The 25645-nt window shown below is 32.2% G+C and overlaps 1 protein-coding gene across 1 annotated transcript in view; it reads left to right on the top strand.

Annotated features, from left to right (window-relative positions):
- LOC130902035 (glutamate receptor ionotropic, kainate 2-like) overlaps positions 1-23759 on the top strand; it is a 28100-nt gene extending 4341 nt beyond the window's left edge. Inside the window, exons 3-17 of the mRNA XM_057813834.1 lie at positions 1030-1239; positions 2292-2460; positions 2538-2679; positions 3028-3195; positions 4871-5023; positions 7687-7901; positions 10929-11142; positions 12759-12843; positions 13976-14114; positions 15631-15768; positions 15825-16049; positions 16463-16671; positions 19048-19166; positions 20408-20554; positions 23497-23759. Of these exons, the coding sequence (XP_057669817.1) occupies positions 1030-1239; positions 2292-2460; positions 2538-2679; positions 3028-3195; positions 4871-5023; positions 7687-7901; positions 10929-11142; positions 12759-12843; positions 13976-14114; positions 15631-15768; positions 15825-16049; positions 16463-16671; positions 19048-19166; positions 20408-20554; positions 23497-23694 (2531 nt within the window). The 3' untranslated portion in view covers positions 23695-23759. The remainder of the gene's footprint in view (positions 1-1029; positions 1240-2291; positions 2461-2537; positions 2680-3027; positions 3196-4870; positions 5024-7686; positions 7902-10928; positions 11143-12758; positions 12844-13975; positions 14115-15630; positions 15769-15824; positions 16050-16462; positions 16672-19047; positions 19167-20407; positions 20555-23496) is intronic.
- Positions 23760-25645: the final 1886 nt, after the last annotated feature.

Raw genomic sequence — 25645 nt, 5'->3', positions numbered from 1 at the left:
TGATTTCCGACATTTTCTTTTATCATATCTAGTATATTTCATTGAAATAACTAGAAATTTTTACTGGAACTCTCACTATAATTGGAAAGTATGTTAAACTACTGTGACTCAATCAGTTAGCAGATACAGAAAGTGTTAGAATAAGGATTTTATTTCGGTATTTCTAAAGCCAGATCAATTTGAAAGGTCTAATTCAATACCTAGCCCTGAATAAGGGCAAAAAAATTCGAAAAATCGTTGTCTACATCCATAGACAGTAAGTTTCACGGTGTATTTTTCTTTAAAATGAACGTGATTGGTCGTTTTCGAAATGGAAGCTTCCCTTCGCCTGCAATGTTCAATCAGTGACTTCTGGAATACTAAAAGCATTGCGTTGATTACTGCGCGATGTGCTCTATGATAATGTTCCTCGACCCACAACATTTGTTTTGATCATATTTTGTTGCAAGTTATTCGATAATCAACCCTTCAATCTACAATATTAATTTTTATTGCACCTCAAAAATGTTTGTCTTTTGATGAGCGTTCTTTCAAAAACGGAGAGCTGAAGATATATTCCACACGTTGGTTACCTTCAAATGTGGCGAACTGTACATTTGAATGGATTACATCTTACAAAAAGTGAATGTATGTATGCATAAAGTATTGAAATAATGAGATTATCGACGAAATTGGAAATAAGCACATTGAAAAAGTACAGAAATACAAATATCTAGGGACTGGGATTAATTCGAGAAATGACAGCACTGAAGAGGTAATAGTAAGAATTGGAATTGAAAAAGAAAATGTTAAAATGTGAGATATACTCGATCCTTCTGTACGGAATGGATAACCATAAACAAAGCATTAATGAAAAAACTGGAAGCCTTTGAAATGTGGATATTGAGAAGAATACTACGAATATCATGGACAAGTTTTATGTTTAGCTTATACTAGATCTTAGCATTTATCATATATCTAGTAAGCCTTAATTCCTAGTCTAAAAGTATGTACAGTACTTCTAATACCGCTCTAATATAATTTTTCCAGTATGTAATATGTTGGAAGGAAATGAGGGTGTTATAGCCGTATACTCAGACGCTATAAATACCATCCCAATATTAGAGTCAACTTGTACAAATTTTGAAGTACCATTCATAACGACTTCTTGGAGAAACCCACACCCAACAAAAAAATATGGAGATGCAGAATCTGGAGCTTTAGTCAGTTTTTTTCCTGAAGCCGAAGCTTATGCAAAAGGTAATAAAATATATTTCACAGAGTTCCAATAATAGTTCCAATATTAAATCAATTTTACTTCTTAATAACCAATACCAGTCCAATAACTCATTGTTACCAAATCTAATTTGTACCATAAACACTTTCCGATTTTCATGTACTAGTGGACGTTTATGTTAGTACCTGCCAACTGTTTTAATTATTGTCTAAACCATTTCCTCCGATTCCTCAACTGAGATTATTTTCGTCTGTTTTCGTAGATCTTCTCTTAGGTAATGTGAACAATGCACTTCTTTGTATGTTTCATTATGCAGCTAGTTTTTGTGATATTAAACTTCATATTCACTTGTAAGTTTTTGTACGATAATTGGAATTTTGGGAGCAATCTACACAAAAGGTTCAAAAGATATTACAAAAAGTTACTAGCGAATATAAAGGATAATATCACCAAAAATTTTATTAAATTTTTTCTTGATTTATTACTCTAATTGTAGAATGTAGATAGAGGACTTTTTAGGAAAGGCACTGAGGTTTCATTGAATTTTTCGTCTGGAGTTGAAGGTTTATAACAAATTTCTTCAAAAACTTGAACCTTAGAATAAATAAATCAGAAGTGTCATAATAAGTAAACTAAGGAATATTAAAATATTTGAAGAAAAACTTAACAGGACGAATGGCATGTTACAGCCTAATCATCGATTTCTCTAAAACTGTACTCATTCCAATCCAGTACAGCATCATAAAGAAAGTAATTTTAGGTCTCTAAAGCATATCTATTTCAATTTTGACAATTGTTGATTTAGCCTTATCTAACTTCATAAGTATTAGGATTTATCCACCTATTTCAGCTGTACCTCATATTCAATATTCATTTTAAGTCCATTGATGTCATTTTATTTTAAATCCGGTTAAGTCGGAATGGCAGAAAGTCACAATGAGTATGGAACCATAAGATCATGGAATGAAAAATATATCGAAAAAATGTCCGTATAAGCTAATTTAAAACGACAACCATTATACAAGGATCACTAGTGTTGTAAATATTTATCACCTGATATGTTTTGTTTAAATAGGTCTTGCCGAAATTGTGAAAAGTCTCCAATGGAATAGTTTTATAATTATATATGAAACCGAAGAAGGCTTAATACGCATGCAAGAAATATTGAAATTGCAAGAACTTAGTCCTGCTTCGAAGAGAAATAACATCCTTGTGATGCAGCTTGGCTCCGATCCGGATTACAGGTACATTGTGAATTTAAAAAAATATGGACTAACGACAACTTATGCTTCTAGCAATTTTTAATATGAATGTTCTTTAGGCCTCTGCTTAAAAAGATTAAAAACACAACTGAAGACAATATTATTTTAGACTGTCAAACAACAAAAATATTACCGGTATTAAATCAAGCCAAAAACTTAGGAATGCTGAATTTACACAACAGATACTTTTTAACATCGTTGGTAAGTACTCAAAGGCTTAAGATTATGAAACACTTAAACTGGAATTTTTTATTTGTTAAAACATTGATAGTTCGCGCCGATAAAACTTTCTCACTTTTGACGACAATCCATAAATTGGTGAAATATTGAATACTATTGCATGAATGATTCAATTTAATTTTTAAATAACACAGAATGATGAGGAACTTTCAAATCAAACTTCAAAATTTCTCTAGTGGAGAATGAAAACGAATAAACAAATTTCATTTAATTAGAAAATTAAACGACTGCGTGTGAATAAAATTTTACCTAAAACATTTTACAATAAACGACGCTAATATTTTATTTTGATTATTTCTTTTATTTTAGGATGCTCATACTTTAGATTTTGCGTCTTTAAATACCACAGCCAATATCACTACCATACGGCTCCATGACCCTAAAAGTGACGATTTTCGAAATACCATTCATAGATGGGAACTCACAGAATTTGAGAATCACAATAAAAGGGTTCCATTGGATTATTTGTCTATAAAGGTAGTGAATGATCTTCCACAATTGTTTTACGATGAAAAATACGCAACCAATTTTCAACCACCATTATGTAGAGCACCTTCAAATATGATAATCATTTTCTGTGTATTGAACATTGGTGGTTACTACCAAAGTAGTAGTGGTTTCCAAAAGCTATTATCTTGTAACTGTACAAAGTGTTTCAAAAGTATATAGATGTTTGCCGAGAAGTAACAAATATGTTTAGATAGTATGATTCTTCCTATTATTATTGTTTTCCATTCTCGAGCATTTTTATATTGAGCTCTTCAATGACACTTAGAAGGTAGTATTAAAGCTGGAAAATTATATTAACCCACTATTTTGTTTAGTTTATCGAATTCGGAAGTAGTTTCTATTTCCTATATGTAGGCATATGCATAAGGCACGAATAGACATCTGACAGAAATTTATAAATATTTCTCGAGCTCTATATTCAACAGTAAGCTATTTTACATTGCAAAATTTCTTGTCCTTTGTTTCACACTGCCTACAATATGTTACTTCATTTTTTCCTGTTTCTTTCTGTTGCACTATTATTGTCTTTATGCAGCCCCATGTACCTTTTATCTCTTTTCTACTATTTTCTCTATTAAAAAGGGACTTCCTCCATATTTTCATGAAATTCCTCCAATTCTTCATCTCTAGAGTTCATCTGAGCTTTTCATTCCTCTGAGTATCATCTGTTTAATTTGTTACGATCTGTTTTCTTTGATATCTATGTATCGCGTTTTACCGATTTACATATTCTTATTTTATTTTTCAACATACTTTGATTTTACTAATACTTTCGTGCTTTCAAAATATGGTGTTCCTTTGGCCATTTTAATTTTCTGGTTTAAATATCCTATTCCATTACTATTCCTAGATTTACAGACATGAGAACCCTCTGGAACATATATTATTTGTACCTTGTTCTTCCAGAGAATTCGATTAGTATATATGTTGTCTTCTTTTAATTGATGTCCGGTCAAAACAACATTTTGCAGCTTTCTACAATTTTATTTGGTTGGTTTCAACTCATTCTACCAGTTCCTGCGTGTTTCCAAATTTTGATGTTTCTTTAGCTTTGGCTAGTTTTTAATATGCTACTCCATTTTCTCATATTATTTGTACCTTGTTCTTCTTTCGGAGCATTCAGATTAGCATATTTGTTGAATTCTTTCAATTTATGTACGGTCCAAACATTTTGCCGTTCTCTACAATTTTATTATGGTTGTTTCCAACTTATTTTACCAGTGTTTGCGTATTTCCAAACTTTGGTGTTTCTCTGGCTATTCTAGCTTTCTGGTTTTAATCTTCTACTCCATTTTCTATCATTACTGTACCTAGATATGTATATAGACATGAGAACCCTCTGGAATTTATATTGTTTGTACCTAGTTCCTCTTTAGAAGTATTCCCATAAGCATATATGTTGTCTTCTCTTAATTTACCTCCGATCCAAACAGTTGTGCCAATTAAGGATTGTTGAAACACTATTTATTGAGAGTTATTGAGAATCAGAAAAGAAGACGTTTATAAAAAAAGACGTTGTTTTGACAAAGTAAAATACGAAATAAATAGAAGTGAAAACAGCCTTCATATTTTGCCATCGTTTTAGTCAAAATTAACCTACATAAAATTTTAATAGTGCAACTCGATATTTTCTTTATTTTAGACTGAAACCGTACTTTTTCATGATGCTATACTTCTAGTAACTGACAGTATAAATGCAATATCAGTCAAATTTAACATTAATAACAAACCAATTTCATGTAATGGTAATGATACATCCGACTATGGATTTACCCTTAGACAATACATTCTAATTGTAAGTAAACAATGGTTTCTCTATTTTTATTTAAACTGTGATCATATTAATTTTTCACGTTTCTAAATGTTCTTGATTTTAGGTCTCTTCGGTATTATTTTTTTTTAATTTTTAAAAGATAGATGTAAATTCGACGATTTGACTAAATGTAAGTCTTTATCAAAATATGATATGGACACTGACAATTTGCGTATTTATAGCTCCATTTTTTAAATACTAATAAAGCTACAAATAATTTAATTGATTACTGATACATATTTCAGATGTAAGGACCAAGGAAAACTTGATTTTTCTTATTAGAACCAAGTTCTATTTTGATTTTATTCTTATTTTGATGTTCATGATGTATGTGATCTATTGATTAATATAAATACGCAAATTGTCAGTGTCAATATCATATTTTGATAAAGACTCAAAATTAGGCGTAACGTCAAATTTTATATTTGTTTCAAAAATTATTTAAAAAAAAAATTTGAAACAGAAGAGGCCAAAAGGTCTAAGAAATTAATTTTTTATTATAATCAAAGAATCCGTTTCTCAATACACATTAAGTGAAGTGGTGATTCAAATGCCATAACGGTCAATACAAGTTAGATCATACTTAAAGTGACCATTTATTTTTTGACTCGGAACATTGGTTTATTCAAGTTAATTGACAGGTAGCCAATGAAAAAAACACTTTTTTAAAGTTATTTATTTAGAAAATGTCAGTTAACTTAAAAGTTACAAATTAAAAAATATATATATCCGAAACGTATATTTATCAGAGGAACAAATTTGCTTTAATATAGCTGGTGACGATTTTAAGTAAGAATAAAACGCTTGGCATATTTTTTTTTATATTAACCTTACTTATCAACATTGCCTTTAGATCTGAAATTTGTAACTGGGTTTTCTCAGATGGCCAGATGTTTATTTTAGAAAATACTCTTTCTACTGGAGCATTTGTAGCAGGTGAACATAAAATGTATTCAATTAAAATAGAAAAGTTTTAATGCTGAAGATTGTTGGCTTTAAAGTGTTTGAATACTTCCACCCAACGAGTTTCCGTGGAAACATTTAGATTATTTCATTCAGTTACTTTCTGCGATGTAATGTGGTTACAAATTAAAAAAAAAATCGTCAAAAACTTCTGCATCTTTATTACAGTCAATATATTCCTTTTCAATTAATACATCCAGACCTTTTTTAAAACTGCTCATCAAAATATCTCCATTTCTTTGGTAAAAAAGCATCTCCACTGCTCCAGATATTTCATAAAATTCTATAGCCGCTCTTTTCACAAATTCTTCTCCTATGTCAGTAACATTATCTTTAGATTTCGTTATTAATAGACGGACCATAAATGGAAGAAACTGATTGGTCTGTCAAATTGTCTTTTAATTGATTGATTTCTTTTGCAGCTTCAATTGCTGATACCATCAGACCTTCCAGTTTCAATACAGCTTGATGAAAACTTGCCGACTGAATGTTGGATGATACATTTTGAAAACCCTTTCCAAGGCAGGCATAAGAGAGAAAACTATCTGGTTTTGCTATAACCGAGCATTTGTTGATGTTCCGTTTCAGTTTCGGCGCAAAACTCCTTTAGAGCTTCAACTCGAAGTGTAAATATAAAAAAATTAATATATCTTAATGATGCTTTCGTAATCTAAGGGTAGCCTGTCTGCAGCTGATTTTATTGCTTTGTGAATTCCATGGGCTCCACTCCAATACCTATCAATGGTTTTACCAGAGATGATTGTAATTTCGTTAACACATTGTTAGTTCCTCTCCTAGCCTCGCCTTCGAAATTAAGTTGTCATTGTCTCGAAGAACCAGCATTTGATCGAAAACTGTGGTTTTCGTGTTTCGTGGTATAAGCCTAGACACCTTCTGACGCAGCGATATCCAGACCCTTTAAAGTTGGTGTGTCCGATTTCTTGAAAAAGGTTAATATCGAAAAACTCGAAGCAGCGGCGCGATCAGCATTTTTATGTTTTTCAGACTTCAAATACTGTTCAATATCACTGGCACTACTGTGGGAAACGGTAAATTCTGTACGACACTTTTCACATCTGACATCTGAGGGAGTATTTGTTTGCTTGATAAACGGATATTTTGCTTGTAAGTTAACATTGAACGTACACTTGCGTTTCGGCATTTTAACTTATGGTTCCAAAACAAAAGACGCTCAAGTTATTTACAGGGTACACAAACAACAACAAAACAAATATCGAGAAGTGGACGAACGAGAAAACTGTCAAACGATTAGTAAACAAAGCGCAAGCGATGAGGTCTTCGCCACTATCAACTATCGTCGCGTCGACAGACAATGGTCACGTTAATCATGCTATTTAATGATGGTAGCATTAAAAAGTGCAATGTTGCTATCTGTTGCTACTATAGTATTGTGGCGTTTTAAATACACAGAGTAGCTCCATTCGTATATTGCGAATTCATCATTCTTTGAAATTCGAGATTAAAAACTTACCCAAAGTCAAAAAATAAGTATAGAATAGAAAATATTTTTAATTATAACAGTGCTCATTGCCATATTCGTTATACGATATCCTATAAGTGAGATTGCAACCTTTACTTACATTCTCTCATTTTCGTGACACATATCGCCACTCCACTATGTCTCAAAAGAAGTGGAAACAGTATTTTCAATCATATTTTAGAATACTCCATCGCTTACACTGACAGGACCTATAAAATTTAACGATAAAGGGGAACGAATCGATTTTAATATCCACGTTGTTGATATCCTAGACGATACGGTTATAGCTACATGGTTCGCCAATAACGAATCTCTCACCTTAGCAAGAAGTGACAACCAAACCGTCGACGCAGCTATTTCAAATCTTCAAAAAATTACAGTTATTGTATCTTCAAGGTAAGATGTTTGTAATATAATCGAATAGCCAGTGGGTGGCAGACCAAACATATTTTAGAAAGGCCTAAAATATGTTTGAATTTTGAATTTTTTAAAATGTTTGCCACCCCTCTAGAACCGCGATAATGGTCTGCCGTTTCTATTCTAGATTTTAGAGCTATAATAGTATATTTTAACATATCCATAAAGTATATTTTTATTTCATGAAATTTTAGACTTTCCTAAAAGATGTTTGATCTGCCGCCCACTAGCTCTTAGACTAATAAGCTAGAAACACGGTATTGTTAATAGAGCAAATGGAGATCAATATTTGTACTACTTTTTGCAATATTAACGATTAAAGGTAGGGACATACATACACCACTCAGATCCGACTCGACTCCGGTCCGTTATTACTCCAAGGAACGGATCGATGCGAAATCGGAAAAGTTCAGCACACACCTCCTATACGCTTTCCGATTTCCACCTCCAGCTCGATACATTCACCACTCTCGCCCGTCTCGATTCAATTAGAATTGCGAAAGGTTCTGTGCACCAAATGTTCAAAAATTTCAGCAACTACGATTTAGTCATGGTGGTGCTTTGCTTAGAAGAAGACCAGAGATATTTCATGGATAACAGAGGAAAGCACAGATTTTGGATATATTCTTATTATCGTCATGATGTATTACATATATACAGTGTACTTCCCATTAAATAAAATTATTTATCACCTTTTTACTTAATTGTGTTTATGCCTTTACTTTCTATATAATTAGCAAGGATAATATTTTAATCTGTAGTGTACCTTTGACATTTAATGCCTTCGCAACTTTTTCTCTACCGGTTTTATACCCGACATTATTGCCAATTAAGTAAAAAACAAACACTGCAAAATCTCAAAAATATTATTACAGATTTCAACCTACAGCCATTAAAAGAATAGACTGCACGATCATATGATCATAGTCGTGTAGGAGTGGGATCGGATACGTGTCTCAAAGGTGTGAACTTCGCCGCTCAAACTATAGTATCATTTTCATTTCAGATACTCGTCATTCTGTATGATCGTAGTCGAATCGGATGAATGATAGGTGTATCCGGGCCTTTACAATGTACCCGTATAAATTGTTTTATAAGTTTAGAATGAGTATAATGAGCTTAAGATATAAAGCTTAAACCTATAAAAGCCAGCATACATTGTTTTGCAAAATGTTAAAAGAATTTTCAATCAAATTTCCAAAGCATCTTGAATATTTCCAATATAATTATCCAACTAATTTAGAAAAAAATTTCACTTTTGTCATAAATTTCTCTAACTGCGGAAATCGTATAAAAATCTATAAGTTAGTAGTTTTTGAGTCTATCGTGACCAGACAGATAGACGCAGTAAAGGACTTTTTGAAATACGTTTTGATTTTCCAAATCCAACAAACTACGTATGTATATTTGTTTGTTATTTTGTATTTTATACTTCAAATATCATATTTTTACCCCGATAGATAAAATATCTTTAAACGAACGATATATTTCTTCACTTCAAATTTATTTACAATACACACAGGAATCACATTATTAAAATTCTTATTACTTTATGTTCACTGCTCATAACTTAGGTTCTAATTCGTTCAAATACTGATTTTGAACTCAATTCTCTTGTCCTATCATATTTATAGGCGAATTGTGGATTTTGTTGGCGTAATCAGCCAAATGGTAATGTTGGACGAATTTAGTTAATGAAAGAAGTATTTCCAAACCAGATTCATCATCTGAATACCACGAGGAACAATCTCTCGAAGCTAAACTTGTTTCCATATGTTCAACCGGGGGCATAAAATCATATCCAACAGTTGCACTAGAAGTGATTCTGAATCTCCCACTCCTTCATATAATACTGGGAAGCGTGGCAGAATAAACATCACTTAGAATGTTCAGAGACGTAATCACCGAAGAAAGACGCGTCCCTAAATAATGCCTCAGGATAATGCATCGAGAAAAAATTTTCCTCAATTTTAAGCTGTAGAAGTAAGTGGGATCAAAACACCATACAAGAAATGAACAAAAAAGCCATTAAATGGCATACGAACGGAGCTGAAGCAGCAGACAGAACTGGGGTATACAGGCCCAGAACCAAACACTCTGAATCGGGAACACATCAAACATTCTTCGTACAGACATCTATTCAATTGAAAAATATGTCCAGCTCAATCTAGAGAAGAACCATCGCAAACAGGAGATCATCATCCCGTCTGGTAGCCAAGAGCTCCAATATTATAAAATTCAAACTTGTTTGGGATTGCCTAGCAAAATTACAGACAAAAAAAAATAAAGTTACCCTACAATGGATTCCGTGACACACCGGAGTAAAGGGAAATGAAATAGCTGATAGCTCGCTAAAGCAGGAAAGCAGGAAAGTTATGTGGTGGAAATCATCAACAATAAAAAGTAAGCTGCAAATGAAGATTGATTCAATACCAGAAATCTCCTGCAGTACATCGAGAGTAACAGAAAACTTGGTTAGAAATAGAGAAATTATGGAATCAGAGCAATTCATACAAATTGGGAAGAAAAATCGAGAAAATACTAATCAATTTTTTTATAATATTCATATTATTAATAATTATAATATTAATATTAACATTCCGATCAATATCACTAAATTTTTTAAATCACTGTTACATTAATGCTGGAATAAAAAATTATTATCATCCAAAGGTGGTAAGTTGACTTACAACCCGTCGTGAAGGGAAATCAATACTTTCTTGGTAATTTTTATTTACGATATACTAAGCAGTATCAAAATGTTGTTATTATTCACAATATAGAATGCGCAATTAAGTAGATTAACAGAATTCCCAATAACTTTTCGAAAATGCCAAAAGCAAATTTAATATCGTTAACTGACGAAAGAATATAATGTCTAAAAAAATAATTTTCTTATGGTGTTATTATTGATAGAACTAAAGTTTACTATCAAAACAATTAAATTAGATAACAGTATATATTGCACTATTGTTTGTGCAGTTTGAAGTTGACAATTTGTTGTAGAATTGGTGAACCTTACTTGATGCTTCGTGAACCAAAATATGAAGGTGAGATCTTGACTGGAAATTATCGTTATGAAGGGTATTCCATGGATTTGATAGATAAAATTGCGAAAATTATAGGATTCAATTATCAGTTCGAAATTACCGATAAATATGGAAATTATGATAAAGTCGAAAAAAGATGGAACGGTTTAATAAGAGAAGTCTTAGAAAAGGTAAGTTTTTGCGATTTCGATACAAGCATCTACAAAATTGTTAAGTAAAATATTTTTTCGGCTGACTGGTTACAACAAGTCTAATTTTTGATATGAGTATTATACTTTAATGTAACATAAAAACTAAGAGAGTCGGAAAAATTACAAATTTAGTCAAATAACAGAGTAGATAATAAACTGTTGAAAATGACAAAAAAACTTTGGTCAAGACAGCTACTTCCCAAAATAGGCACACAAAACATTAGATAAGATTAAAGAAATTTACAGTGGTCTTATAGAAAATGGAAATTTATCCCTTATACTTCGGGAACTGGCAAGGAAGAAAACCACATATACCTAAAACCATCCCTATTTTCAGATTGAATTTTTCTTCTTCTGAGGCAGATATGGCGGAAGGAAAGTCTCTTCTCAATCCGGTTTTTCGAGTCCAATTCTCTACTATATCTTTACTCAAATACAGATATCGCAACACGAAGAATATCTAGTTGTTCTGGTTAATTCCCTTCACAAGGATGACTCTTCCTATAGCTATATTATAATGCACAACTGGACTGCCAACTAAACCCTACCAGAAACGACGATATTTTCGCTTCGATAATATCCTTGACTCGTATGCCTACAAATGCATTAGACGAGAGAGGACTCGATATGACAACCGCCAGATGGATGGCACCAACTGCTATCTATTAGAACAGGAAAAATGGAAGTAGGGCAAGACATCGTTTAAATTATTGCTAAGAGGGGATTTCCACAAGGAGGTGTCACATTCCCATATGTGGAGCTTAGTAATATAGCTCTTATACGGGCCAACTGAACTCGGCATATTACATCAAGGATATGCAGAAGACATAGTCCTCTACGCAAAAGGATGCTTTGAGAATACACTCTATGACATAGTTCAAAGTGGGTGGGACTGAACGTCAACCCGAATAATACCTACATAATTTCCTTTACTAGGGTAAGCATTTTTATATTTTAATTCGAATTTCGCGCTCTAGAAAGGGAATTTTGAGATGTTAGGTTGGTAACACTGATCGAGACTTGCGTCAGGCATATATAAACACAATATAAATAAAGATCAATTTGAAAAGTTTTTTTTGAATTTATTCTGGCCATCCAAGAAAGAAGTTTACACTAGGTATAAAAAATTCAACCTCAAGCCCATCTACCTAGACGGACAAGTCATTGAATGGAAAACAAAGAGGAAATATATGAATTTCTTTCAATTAGTGAAGTGGACATTTTAAGGGTTTTTGCAATTGTTGTGTGCGATACATGTAGCTAGCCTCTTCGTTATATGACGATCTTCTTCAATTGTGACTTTGATTTGGTCACCATCAACTTCGGTAGCCGACCAGAACGTTGTTCAATTTTGATGGAAAAATCTCTTGAACGGCTTTTTTATACTAATTCTGACATGTGCTCTCTGTTAAGCAAGCAGCACCACACTTATTTCTTTCTGAGCAGCAACTTTCTTTCCTTTAAGGAAATAAAAATGCAATGATTGTCTTTAAATCAAAAACTTTAGAATTTGTAGGAACACTGATATTATATTGAAACATACATACGTACTTGTACATTGATTTAATTAATTAAAAACTGAAATTTATTTCTAGAGAGCTCATTTAGCAATTTGTGATTTGACAATAACTCCTGAACGGAGAGAAGTAGTTGATTTTAGTATGCCATTCATGACTTTAGGTAAGTATTTCTATAAAAGAGCTAAGAACCTAAGACGTTTAAAGTTTTAGCAGAAAGGTATAAAATACCAAGACAAAATAATCAGCTCAAATCAGTCTTTATTGATTGCTTCTGAAAAAAATATTATTCTCAGTTACTATTAATTATTAAATATAATCAAAAGCAAATGAAATATAAAATCTGAAAGTATCCACTTTTATCCTATACGGTAGTCTGGTAAAGTGAATAACCATATTGTAATCTCTGAAAACGTAAAATGGTTGCTGTCATATATATTTCATTGAGTGCCCTCAAAAGCAGGTCATATTCCTTATGACCAGCTCTCAATCGGCGTATTGTTAGGGTTGCCAGGTGTAAATAGATATATTTCTGTTAATTAACTTGTTTTTTTTAAATTTTGATGCAAAATAAAGTTTTATATACATTGAGTACGAAAATCCATGGTTGTCAGTTGAACGACTCTCGCTCAGGTAAGTGGAAGCACAAGAAAGAAAATACACGCATTGTTACGTACAATGAATAAGGACCAAACTACTTTGTCTTGTTTACGAAAGGTGAAGGGAAAACAAAATCGATTGTAGTGCATTCTGCGATATCATGTTTAGCACAGCATCGATGTTTCTCGGAATGATAATATAAGTTGCACTAAGCAATCTCATAAAAATCATGCAATGTCAGTCATCACGGGGTATTTTCATTTATGCACAAACTTGCTACTTTAAAACGTTCTCCATCAACAACTCATTCATTCAATTTCTAAATGCCCATCGGCTTGGAAAAATAAACGTCAGTGTTCACAAATACAGTGTTGTCATAACTCATTAACGCCACCTATTGTTCGATTGTAAAAACTTGAAGGCAATAATAAGCATCAAGAATGGTATTCAGAATATACCAATTTCCAGTTTCCAATTTGTATAGCGAATAGTTACTTTTCTTACAAATTCTCAAGTTAATAATTTTTTGCGGCCAGTCGATTTTAGTGGATGTAGTGGATACACCTTATGAAGCATTAGTACCAAAACCAATTTAATTTAAAAATAATGAGATCGTGTTTTTATTGATTCATTTCATAACATCAATTGTTCATGTCTAATTTCGAATGAACTTGGAAATTTTTGGACTGTTTTAGGTATAGGAATTTTGCACAAGATGCCTGATAAGGGTGATGTGAATATGTTCGGTTTTTTGGATCCTTTTTCGCCTATCGTTTGGATATACACTGCTACGCTGTATCTGATAATATCTATTGTATTATTTTTTATCTCCAGGTAAGATAAGATATCCTACTCCTAGCATACCTAATCCTACTTTTCAGATGAGCACTTCTGTAGCTAACGATTCTTCACTCTCATTTAACGACTCCCTTTTCCATTATAGTGATTCCTCTCTAGGTTTATAGAACAAACATTTCTGGAATTTTTACTTCTGGGTTGCTTACTACATACAGGACAGATATTTAGTATTATTTGGGACTTAAAATATGTTCAAACATGTCCCTAACTGTACTAAATTCCTTTACTCCATCAATTTATCAAAATACCAACTAAATAACCTTACAAATATAAACTTGAAATATTCATGACATATATTCTTTCAAGTTCGAGATACAAAGCATTTTTATTTGGCTTCTATCTGACAAACACGCGAAATAATCTGCCTCTCTGGTTATCTTTTCAACTAAAATCTAACTCAGGCAACACCTGGAATCCTTATTCCAGTCCTTGGCTCGTAATTTTTGAAAAATACATTTGAGCAAATAATTACAGCTTTGTATGTAAGTCATTCCATCTTTGGTCGGTTATCGCTCATCTAGTTTCGAAGATGTGATTGTTAAAAGACTGCGAATTGGTCAAATAAGATCGACTCATGGCGACTTAATGACCACCGAGTAATGCAACTTGTTCTGTTACCATTAAACAAATACTAATAGACGTAAATGTGTGGCAACCACACAATGTGCTCCCCTACTTTTGCCACCTGACTGACCTACACCACGATGAGAGTAAAACCTCTTTCCGCATGCTTTACGACGTACCTTACGAAGTCATTGAACGTTCATTATCAAAGTTCGCGGAAAATAAAAAACCTTAACGATCGATCGGCTGAAACCCACTTATACGCTTCACCAGACTACAATGGTGTAACTATCCACCTACGAAACGAACGTGTACCAGCAACAGTTGGAGCTCCGGAACAGCAGCTTGTCGAAAAGCAACCACAGGCGATAGACTTCCCTGCAGAGGACGACGCATCAGTATAACCACGTGAACAGCAGTAGAAAGAACTCCGGCGGCAATGTGCACTCCTACTATGCATTTAAAAAAAAATAAAAGGTACACTTTTCATCCTTCGACTTTTTCCCTTAACAACTACCTCAATGAAACAATAAAAGTTACCCGTCTAAGCGACGCTTTCCTTTTTGGAATTCCAAATTTTCTTTTTTTTTATAATGTTTCTCTCCAATATACCTTGCGATTTAGTAAAAACCTACTTCCTCACACGAACCCAAAAGGGAAATTTTCGATCCCAACGTTGAACGGATCAATCGTCCACTCGAAATTGACGCGTAGAACGACACGTAACTCGATTCTGGTCTAGCTACGTTGCTCCTAGAGGATAGACACTTTGATAATTATTTTACATCATCGCCATCCTCGATCACAAGACTCGCAGCCATAAATTAACCGAAACTATGCAATTGTACCTATAAATTCTTTAAACCGTATGTTGTACTGTACCATGCCAACGGTGATAGTTGTATATGTATACAAATATATTTTTTAGAATGACTCCAGGTGACTGGGAAAACCCTCATCCGTGCGAAGAAAACCCAGAAGAATTAGAAAATATCTGGGACGTAAAAAATTGTCTTTGGCTTACTCTTGGATCTATAATGACCCAAGGTTGTGACATTTTACCAAAGTAAGATACATTCCAACTATAAGAGAAGAACTATTATGCTTTATTGAAAATTTCAGGGGAATTTCGTCGAGATTGGCAGTAGGTATGTGGTGGTTCTTCTCACTTATTATGACCAGTTCCTATACCGCAAACTTAGCCGCGTTTTTGACTAAAGCTAATTTAGAACCACCCATAGATGGCGCGGAAGCTCTCTCCAAACAAACTAAGATAAAGTATGGTTGTTTGGCAAACGGAGCGACGGAATCCTTCTTCAAAAACTCTAATTTTTCTACATATCAAAGGTAACTGAGTAAAATACAACGGTATCGTACTCATCAGAATTAATTTCATACGACTTCTAGTTATGATAAAAGGAAAACGTTTTCACACTATTACTGACATTGAAAAGGCACGAGACGAAATTTATGTAACTATATATTTATGTAACTATATTTTTAATAAAATAATTCACTGTATTCTTTTATCATACCTCGTACAATTTCCCAAATATCAATTAGTAATATTTGCGTGGAGTTGAAAAGCTTCTGATACACATTTTAATGATTTCTTCAAGATCTAATCGAAAAAATTGTTAAAAATCATACGTTCCGGTTGAAATAATCAATTTTCTGGTATATTTGTCACGATTGTTCTAATTGTAGTTGCTAAACTATCCTAGGCACGGGATATGTTTTTGTTAATACCTTTTTTATAGAATGTGGATGAGCATGCAACAAACGAAGCCAAGCGTATTTGAAGAGAGCAATCCTGAAGGTGTACAAAGAGTGAGAACCACGAAAAATTCTTTATACGCTTTCCTAATGGAATCCACGCAAATTGAATATGAAGTTGAAACAAAATGTGATTTAAAACAAATCGGAAGACTATTGGATAGTAAAAGTTTTGGAATCGCCATGCCCATGAGTGAGTTATTTTAAGTGCTGTGTGGTAGATAGAAATCTGAATCTGATATTGAAAATCTTATAATTAGTTTCTTTTTTCAAATGTTAAATGGTTATACAAATATTGAATAGCATCCTATTTTTTGTGAGGAGAACATTTTTTGCTGTATCTGATGATATCTGTTGTTTTATCATTTTTTCTCTCTCTGTCTTGAGCTAGTCTAAATAACTGTCCTGCTTCTCTTTTCCCAGTCCATTCTATGATATTCTTCAACCAAGAGGCTTGTTTTCTTCCAATTCCTCTTCGACCTTCAACTTTACCCACCCTAATCAACTGGAGGATACTAAACCTGCCACCAGCTCACGAACCGCATTTGCTCTGTTAATGTCTGGCAACGTTTGTTTGGATAGCTGTCCACGGTATTTTGAGCATGCGTCGATATAACCACATTTCAAAGTGGTTATATAGAGATTAATGGTAGATATTTTTAAAGTCCATGCTTCGACACCATATAAGAGATCTGACCATATGTAACATTTGATCATCCGTCGTCAGTCATCAGTTGTTCAGTAATGTAGCAAACAAGATATTTGAAGCTGGACACTCTTTGAATCGTTTGTCCGTTTACCTGTAGCTGTGTGTCATGAAACAGCAAGCGACTAAATACCATATATTTTGTATATATAAGATTTTGCATTCTTCTGTCGATTTTCCGTTGACTCAAACGCCCACTCTTTGACGCCAATATAATTTTTCGATGATGATTTATTAACTTGTCGTATTGTACTCGATCGAATGCGTTTTCGTAATCGATAAAGACTGCAAACACATATTTCCGTTGATCCCGGAATTTTTGTAATAATATATTCAGTGCAAAAAGTGCTTCTCTTGTTCACAACCCATTTCTTAACGCGAATTGAGTTTCGTCTTGATCTTCTTCGCACTTATTTCTGATTCTAGCGTGGATGATTCTTAAGAATGTTTTTATAGTGTGACTTATTAGTCTATAGTTACTACAGTGCTTCGGACGTTGTTTTTTGGCAAAGTTATGGATTCGGATTTTAACCAGTCTTCTGGAATTTCATCGGTTGAATAAACATGATTGAACAGTTTGGCTAATATTCCTATGTTTTTTTCATTTATAAGCTTTAACATCACTGCTGTAATGTTGTCAGGTCCAACAGCTTTCTTGTTTAATGCCAACTTTATAGCATGTATCACTTCTGACTTTAGTATTTCTGGTCCTTCGCCTTCTTCAAATTCCATTTGTTCTTCTGATCTAGAGTCATTATACAAATCTTTGATATACACATATCAAGTTGTTCGAATTAAGGTATGAGGAGTCTACTTGTATAGGTCAGCTACTTCTCTGACTTTTTTAAACATATTGAATGTGTCATATTTGTCTTGTAACTCTCCATTTCAATGCATTTATCTTTCATCCAATCTTCTGTGGCCACTCTTATTTTTTGTTTGATTATTTTCTGTATCTATTTTTCTGTATATATTTTTCCCTAATATTTTTCTGCCGTCTTTGCTCCATGAAATCTAGGATTTCACATGATTACTTCTGTAGATAATCTTATATACAATATTACATTTGAATTCGTACAATTGAGTGCTTCACATAGAAGCTTTTACATTGATGTCGGATGCATTACCAATACTTCGCATGTACTTCTCATTTATCGCTATTTGTACTGATATCCTTTACTCCATTAATCTAACGTTAATGACCATCCCTTTGCTAAAATATAGATAATATATACCCTTTTATGTCAAGATATAAAAGAATCTATTATTTACCTCCTATCTTTCAACAGGCTAAAGAATCTGCCTCGCTGGTTACCACTTCGACTACAATCCACCTCTAATACAAAATTATTCTTGAAAAATCCAATGTTTTTGATCATATATAAACAATTTGTTGTGAATTTGTAATAAATAAGGCAGAATTGAACGTACAGAACAGAGAGAAATTGACAACTTATGAATTCAACTAGCAACTGTCACTAATACATTGTTTTTTATTTCTAAAATTTGCCATTTTTCACTTTATTTATAAAAAATTTCCACTTTATCGATTTTCATTTATTTCTTTTATGACATTTTTCTTTTTTCTTTTCTTTTCTCACACCTTTAAACAGATCGTGTATATTATAGGTTGTATCGCCATTTTTCACTAGCAGATGTATTTAGAATATTGAACCTACATTATTAGTTCAATCTTTAACAAGATACTATTTTCTGCTTAAAAAAATTGCACTGCATGATACCAATATTATTGCTAGATATTTGGTTAAAAAATTTGTTCATTGCTTTTGGATTTTTGCTGCTCCAAATTTTTTTTATCAACAACAGTAATATAAGAACGTACGATAATGATGATTGTTGCAGATTCTCCGTATAGAAGCGCGATAAATCGAGCAGTACTGAAATTGCAGGAGTCTGGAGAACTAGGAGATTTGAAAAAAAAGTGGTGGAAAGAGAAACAAAAAGAACCATCTTGTCCAGCAGTATGTAATATTTATTTCATCATAAAAATGTTTCCGCATATATTATGATTTATATAAATAATTCTCAATACTTATGAATATTTAGGAGTCTAATCGGACAATGTCGTAATCATTAGTGCTCGTTTAAATTGGTGAGGCATCTTCAAATAATGCAACAACAACTTTTGATAGCTTCAAATTGTTTACCATAAACTATTTGCAATAAATTTTTGGTAACGTCTAAAAGTTTGTATATTGAATTAATCGAAAACAACCGCAATCAAAGAATCACAATCAGCAATGTGTTGTCAAAACCGATTGCAGTTTTTAGAATATATTCTTATCGAAGATATTTTGGTCATAATCTGAAGAGACAACTATAATGGCAGTACAGTTTGATGGCAGTTTGATATACGAAAAATTTTATGGGTGTTGTGTGGAAATTTTAAACGATTTTTCATTATGAACTCCCACCAACCTTAGCGAATAAGGTGTATAGAGGACAATTGTAAACTTAAAAAGAATTGTAAATTAAAAAGAACCTAAGCTGATTAATTAAAAGGGATTATTCATCACAATAATGCTCGACTCTATACTGTCCCGATTTCCCGATGAAAAACTTTATCGGCTGTGATAGAAATTTCTGTTCTGCATATGTTACCGCTAATGATTTATTTTTTTACTTGCACAATTACTCTCAGGGAAACATTTTATTAACGGTGTCTAAAATTATTGAAAATGATTATAAATTCGATGTTACAGTGATGACTATACACGCGTAACATTTTGTGGTAGCCTTCTCATTAATTTGAAGTCGCTTCTTGATGAACTGCAGTTCAACCAAAAAAATGCTAAGCTCATAATATAGGGGTTTTTATGAGGTTGCCTTGTGGTGCGTCAGTAATCGGTCGGTGCGAAGGTTTGTAGCCCCATCGACATCGTATATATGAACTCAAAGCTTGTTTTTTTATTGGTGACACAAAATTGTATTTTGGAAGTATTTCTTCTGCAAAATGTCACTTTCCATATGTTCAAATGTTTTTACCTTGTGGTATCGCTTTATAATCAATGCAACTGCGACTGTGGTCGATACAACAACAAGGAGCTAAAAATAATCATGGAGATGTGGTCCATGAAACTGTGGCACACAAAAAGTGATCAGCCGCTCTACGGTAGCATAATTTTATTTTAGAAGAATCTGCATATCGAAATATTAATAATACATAGTGAGCTCTATTTGATAGTTTTTCATAATTTATTAGCCAAGTGAGGAAGAAGATTCTTTAAAATTGGACCTAGCAAATGTTGGTGGAATATTTTTGGTATTGGGAATTGGAATAGCAATGTCTTGTGTATTTGCAATATTAGAGTTTCTATGGAATTGTAGAACAATATCTGTACAAGAGCACGTAAGTATAATTTCGTAATGTAATAGCAACTCAAATCCAGCATGAACAATGAAATTTTAATTTTTTTCATACAATTTGTTCGTAAGGTTGCGTTAAGCAGGGTGCATCTTTATACCAAACTAACCTGTTAATATATTTTTTTTGTATAGCACACTCTGTACATAGCAATAACAAATAACTCACATAATTCTATGTTGAAATTGTGAAATGTATCATTATCACTGTTTCATTCCTGGTTTTTCCATTTACCGGGTTTTGTACTGTTCACAATATTTAAAGAAAAAATAATCCTCCAGCTGACCATCATTGTGTCTCTACTTTCAATATATTTGTCTTGGAAAACTTCATACTGTTGAAACCCTATAGGGCTCTTGCAGTGGTCGGTAATTTGGGTATTTAACATATTTAAAAATTTAAATATCACTTCTTATTTATGAATTTTTGTTGAGTTGTTTTATATTAATATATTATGAATCGAAAAGATAAATTGATGATAATTTGAATAATAACACTTGACTGAAAACATGTTTCTACTAGCTACTGCGATTGTGACGTAGAAAGTAAGTAAATACTGAAACGTGGTCGCCGCGTGTCACCTTTCAAACGCCATTGTGTTGTTGTGAATGGAAGTAATTGGTTGTTTAATGCAATTTGTTTTTTTGTAAGTATTTCAAAGACTATTCTAATTGAAAGATGACCGAAATAGGATTTATCGAAGCAATATCAGACAATCTACCTGAGCTCGATGCATTCCTGGTTTCTACGTTCTTTGCTAATAATAAATTCTTTACTTCGGCTGAAATACGTGGATTAAAAGCAGATACGTAAATATTACTAATTAGACTTTGTTATAGTAACGTCATTATCACATTTGTTTGCTTGGACCTTATTGAAATGTAGTCATAAAGTTGATGGCTTTGAAGGTTATGTTTTGATTGAAACTTTCGATGTTAAAACATATGTATTACCTTTCAGTGCTGTTTACTTACTTTATACGTCACATAACGTCACACTCAGTCATGTGAGAACAAATGCGTTTTGGCGCGTCATTTAGGTGCTTACATTTATTAATTTTTTTATGAACTAATATACCGTTTAAAAAAATCAAAAAATAATGATTAGGAACGATATACTAAACGTGGTTAAGTTATAAAAAACAGAAAAACATTTTTCTGCTAGATTCCATTTCTCAAAATAAATACAGTGATGCCGATAATAACTTCTGAACATTGACTTTCAAATGCATTTGGTTTTCATTCCACCCCACGTCCAGACTTCTTTAGTAACATCATGTTGGGGTACAGTTTTCTAAGCGGATTTTTTGTCATTAGTTACGAACTTTGGTAGGCCAGTTTTAGGGCGATTTTCAAAAAGTTTCATAATCCTTAAAACTGCAGTTTTATTAATTTGCTTAAAAATGACATACGTATTTTGCAAATTAACACAATATTATATATGTAGCAATTTTTTTTCCTCTCGCCATGCTGCAATTTCCAAAACAATGATGTACAAATTTGCTTGTACGCTAAACAACATCTATACATAGGGAATTACGCTCAGTTTGAAACTTCGAATCGATTCAACATATCAGAAATATATAGGCTGTAAATTTTATCGACAGTTAACGTGTTAAATACAACAAGTGACGTTACTAACCTAATTTTATATATTTGAAATCAAATTACTAATTTGGTAGTTTTTATTAATATCGGAATAATTTTGATGCTGATATAAATCACACATCTCAATTATAGTCTAAAAACTAAAGATGAAATCAGTCAGCTGCATTATCTATACCCACCTAAATAAAAACATTCGAATTCAAGCGCTAGTAGTTGAAGAATTATTTATAGTACTAAAATATTTGTGGTCTTTTATAAATTATCACTATGTTCCATATTTTATAGAAATTTTGAACAGATACATGGTGTTCTACATGTTTATAGCTTTAATTTAGACCTTCTATATATGTTCGTGTTTCTAAATCGTCTTGATATTAGGTCTCTTCAGTTTTAAAATTAGTTTTTTTATAATTTTTGGAAGATAGAAAGACAATTTGCGTATATATATATTAATCAATAGATCACCTACATCATGAATATCAAAATAGAAATCTGTTTTAACAAGAAAAATTAATTTTTCCTTATTTTTTACATCTCAAATACGTAACAATCATCAATTAAATTATTTGTAGTTGTTTTAAAAGATTAGATTCCGTTCCAAAAATTTTTGAATCTAATGGAATATATGTTTTATATCTAGTGGTTCGTTAATGCTATATTTTTATTATCGTATTGATGACCTTTTAGTCTATTTTCTAAATTATGAGATGTCTGCCCTATACAGGCAGCGTCACAATTAGTACAAGGCACTTGATGTATAATATTACTTTTCAGGTTTTCTGGTGTTTCAGATTTTAGTTTAGTCGAAATATTTGAATATTTGAATAATGTATAATGTCCTTTATGAATTATACTAATATCATATTTATTAAAATAATTCAATAGTTGCTGGAAATGTCCATGTGGTTTTATTCTGTATATTAAAATTTTATTTTATTTGATTTATCTTTATTTAGTTATTTTCATGTTCTTTTTTTAGTTTTTACGAACAAATTGTAACAATTCTTTGACTATAAAGCATTTCTCTCTCTCTCTCTCTCTCTCTCTCTCTCTCTCTCTCTCTCTCTCTCTATCTACCTATCTATCTATCTCTCCCTCTATGGTAAAGAGAAATGTTTTATGTTTCGTTTCTTTTTTGTTTTTAATATAAATACGCAAATTATCAGTGTCGAATCATATTTTAATAAAGACTGAAAGTAGTCGAAACGCCAAATTTTTATTTATTATTCATATTTTAACAGATAAGACCTAAAATCAAGACGATTTAGAAACATGAACATGTTTATAGCAATATATTATATGTTTTGTTATTAATTTTAGATTAGTTTTATGCACGCACTTAAAATCGAGCTGAAGTTCGCGTGCAACATCTTCATAACCAAGAAACGAGTCAAACCACTTTTGTCGGAAAATGGTTCATCCGAGAGAAGTGAAAAAGACGATGAAAAGAACGAAAGCAAAAGCATGATACAGAGTATGTTACAGAGTATTGGATCCAACTTAAACTTAAATGAATAAAAAATAATGTTATTATTGTAGTTAAATGTATAAATAAAATTGTTTCAACACGATTGGTTCAATAAGTATTTCATTTAAAGATACCATGAAATTCTTTTTAAAATTTTCACCTTCGTTATCTTATTAACTAATAATTAAAAAGAATCAGAAAAATTTGACAAATTCCTCGAATATTTCAGTTAAGAAACTAGAAATACTGAAAAACTGCTTGGTTCTATTTCTGCAAAGGTGGTAAACACGGAGAGATACTTATTTGGCGGATTTGAGATTTGTGAAATTTCTTTTGAAAATATTCATTCTTTTCCATTAACCATTTAATTTTTCTCCTCATCGCTATCTTACTTCAGTCATACTCTCCTACATTTTCTTCTAAATTCCTTATAATAACTTTCATATGCCTAAAGAGTATTTATTAATTTGGTTCTATTAAATATAAAGGGCGTCGCTTTTGTAGTAGAGTAGAGTAAAACTAGTTTAAAATATTGAAATACAAGAATAGAAACTTTCCGAGATGTTGATTTACAAACTGAGAAATAAGTACAATTAATTCACTGTTAATAATTCGGATTTTCTGACAAGCTATACGCCTTCTGACGATAGAACCTGTACGAGAGCGAGCTAGTACATTTCCATGGGAAATTCTAGCTATTGCTGTGTGAATCGATCCAAAATCAATTACGGTACCAAATTTTCTAAAGAAAACTAGGAGTAGAACTTATTTAGGAACAAGATTTGCCAGCTTATTGTTTATTCTGGTAGAGAGAAAATACAACGAATTCTTGATTTCAGAACTTAGCTCAAAGTCATATGTTTTTGGACAACAATAAAAATAAACGTTCAATTCTGTGGAAAAATATAGTTTCCCAAATGAACCTACCGAACACTTCAGTGATTCATGATTGTCCATCTTCTTCCCACGGAATTGTTCTTTCTGAAGTAAATCTATCCAACCGAAAAATGAATCGTATAAATAACTTTTGAAGTGTAGAACTTGGATGTGAAAAAGTTACAAGCTGCCAAAGTTTCATTAGATGTGGATGAGAACCCGAAAACCAAGGTAGTACCTCGACAGACTTGCGATTTCAATGTACAGTTAAATGTTAATCTTAATTTTTTTGGAAAATAATGAGTCTTTGTTGATTCTTTATACAGATTAACATTTTTGTAATAATCAATTCTTTAGAGCGCTAGAACGTTAAAGATATAAGACCATGGCATAGATATACATGAAAGAATCAATTCAGCATTTACAGAAATAATGTATATTTGTTGATATTTGATGAAATTTCAAACAATTCCAATCGATAGAAGTACTAAAGCCAGTAACGGGTATGTAGATAATGGAAACCATGGTTTAGTACTTCACCAAGAAACATTATTCCTTAGAAGTGTGGTCACTTAAATAGAAGCAGTATTTACTTAAATAAATGGCTTCCCCCACTCTTGTTTTTCGATTGGCTGAAGCAAAGTGAACGCGTGTAGACAGGATAGTTTATCCGATTTTAGTAAAATATTGTGATAGAATTTCATTTGCAAATAACCGCTGCAATGTCATCTTGTTGTACTCAAGAACCATCTGTGAAAATTTTGCAAGAATAAGAGATAAGACGTGCCAAGCGCAAGACAATTTCTCCTAAAAATCACCCAATCTCGGTCGTACAGAGGAATATATTTCCTTTATTTCGGCCATTTCTAAAATATATTATATCCCACATGGAAGTTTCCTCATTCCACCTTAAATATAACCCAAGTCTCACTCTCTTTAGTGTATTTTGACTTAGTTATCAAGCTTTATTTTGTTTATGGATTAATATTGCATCAGCTTTATTTTATTCTTAATAATAGATTTATTGTCGTTACCAATTAATAGCTACACAGCAAAATAAGAATATATACATATACAAAAACCAGATATCAAATAGATATAATTCAACAAATCATATTTATATTT

This window comes from Diorhabda carinulata, chromosome X (genome assembly GCF_026250575.1).
Source record: "Diorhabda carinulata isolate Delta chromosome X, icDioCari1.1, whole genome shotgun sequence".
In the NCBI taxonomy this organism is placed as follows: Eukaryota; Metazoa; Arthropoda; class Insecta; order Coleoptera; family Chrysomelidae; genus Diorhabda; species Diorhabda carinulata.
The sequence above is the reverse complement of the archived record's forward strand: the minus strand, read 5'-3'. Positions and strand labels throughout refer to the sequence as shown.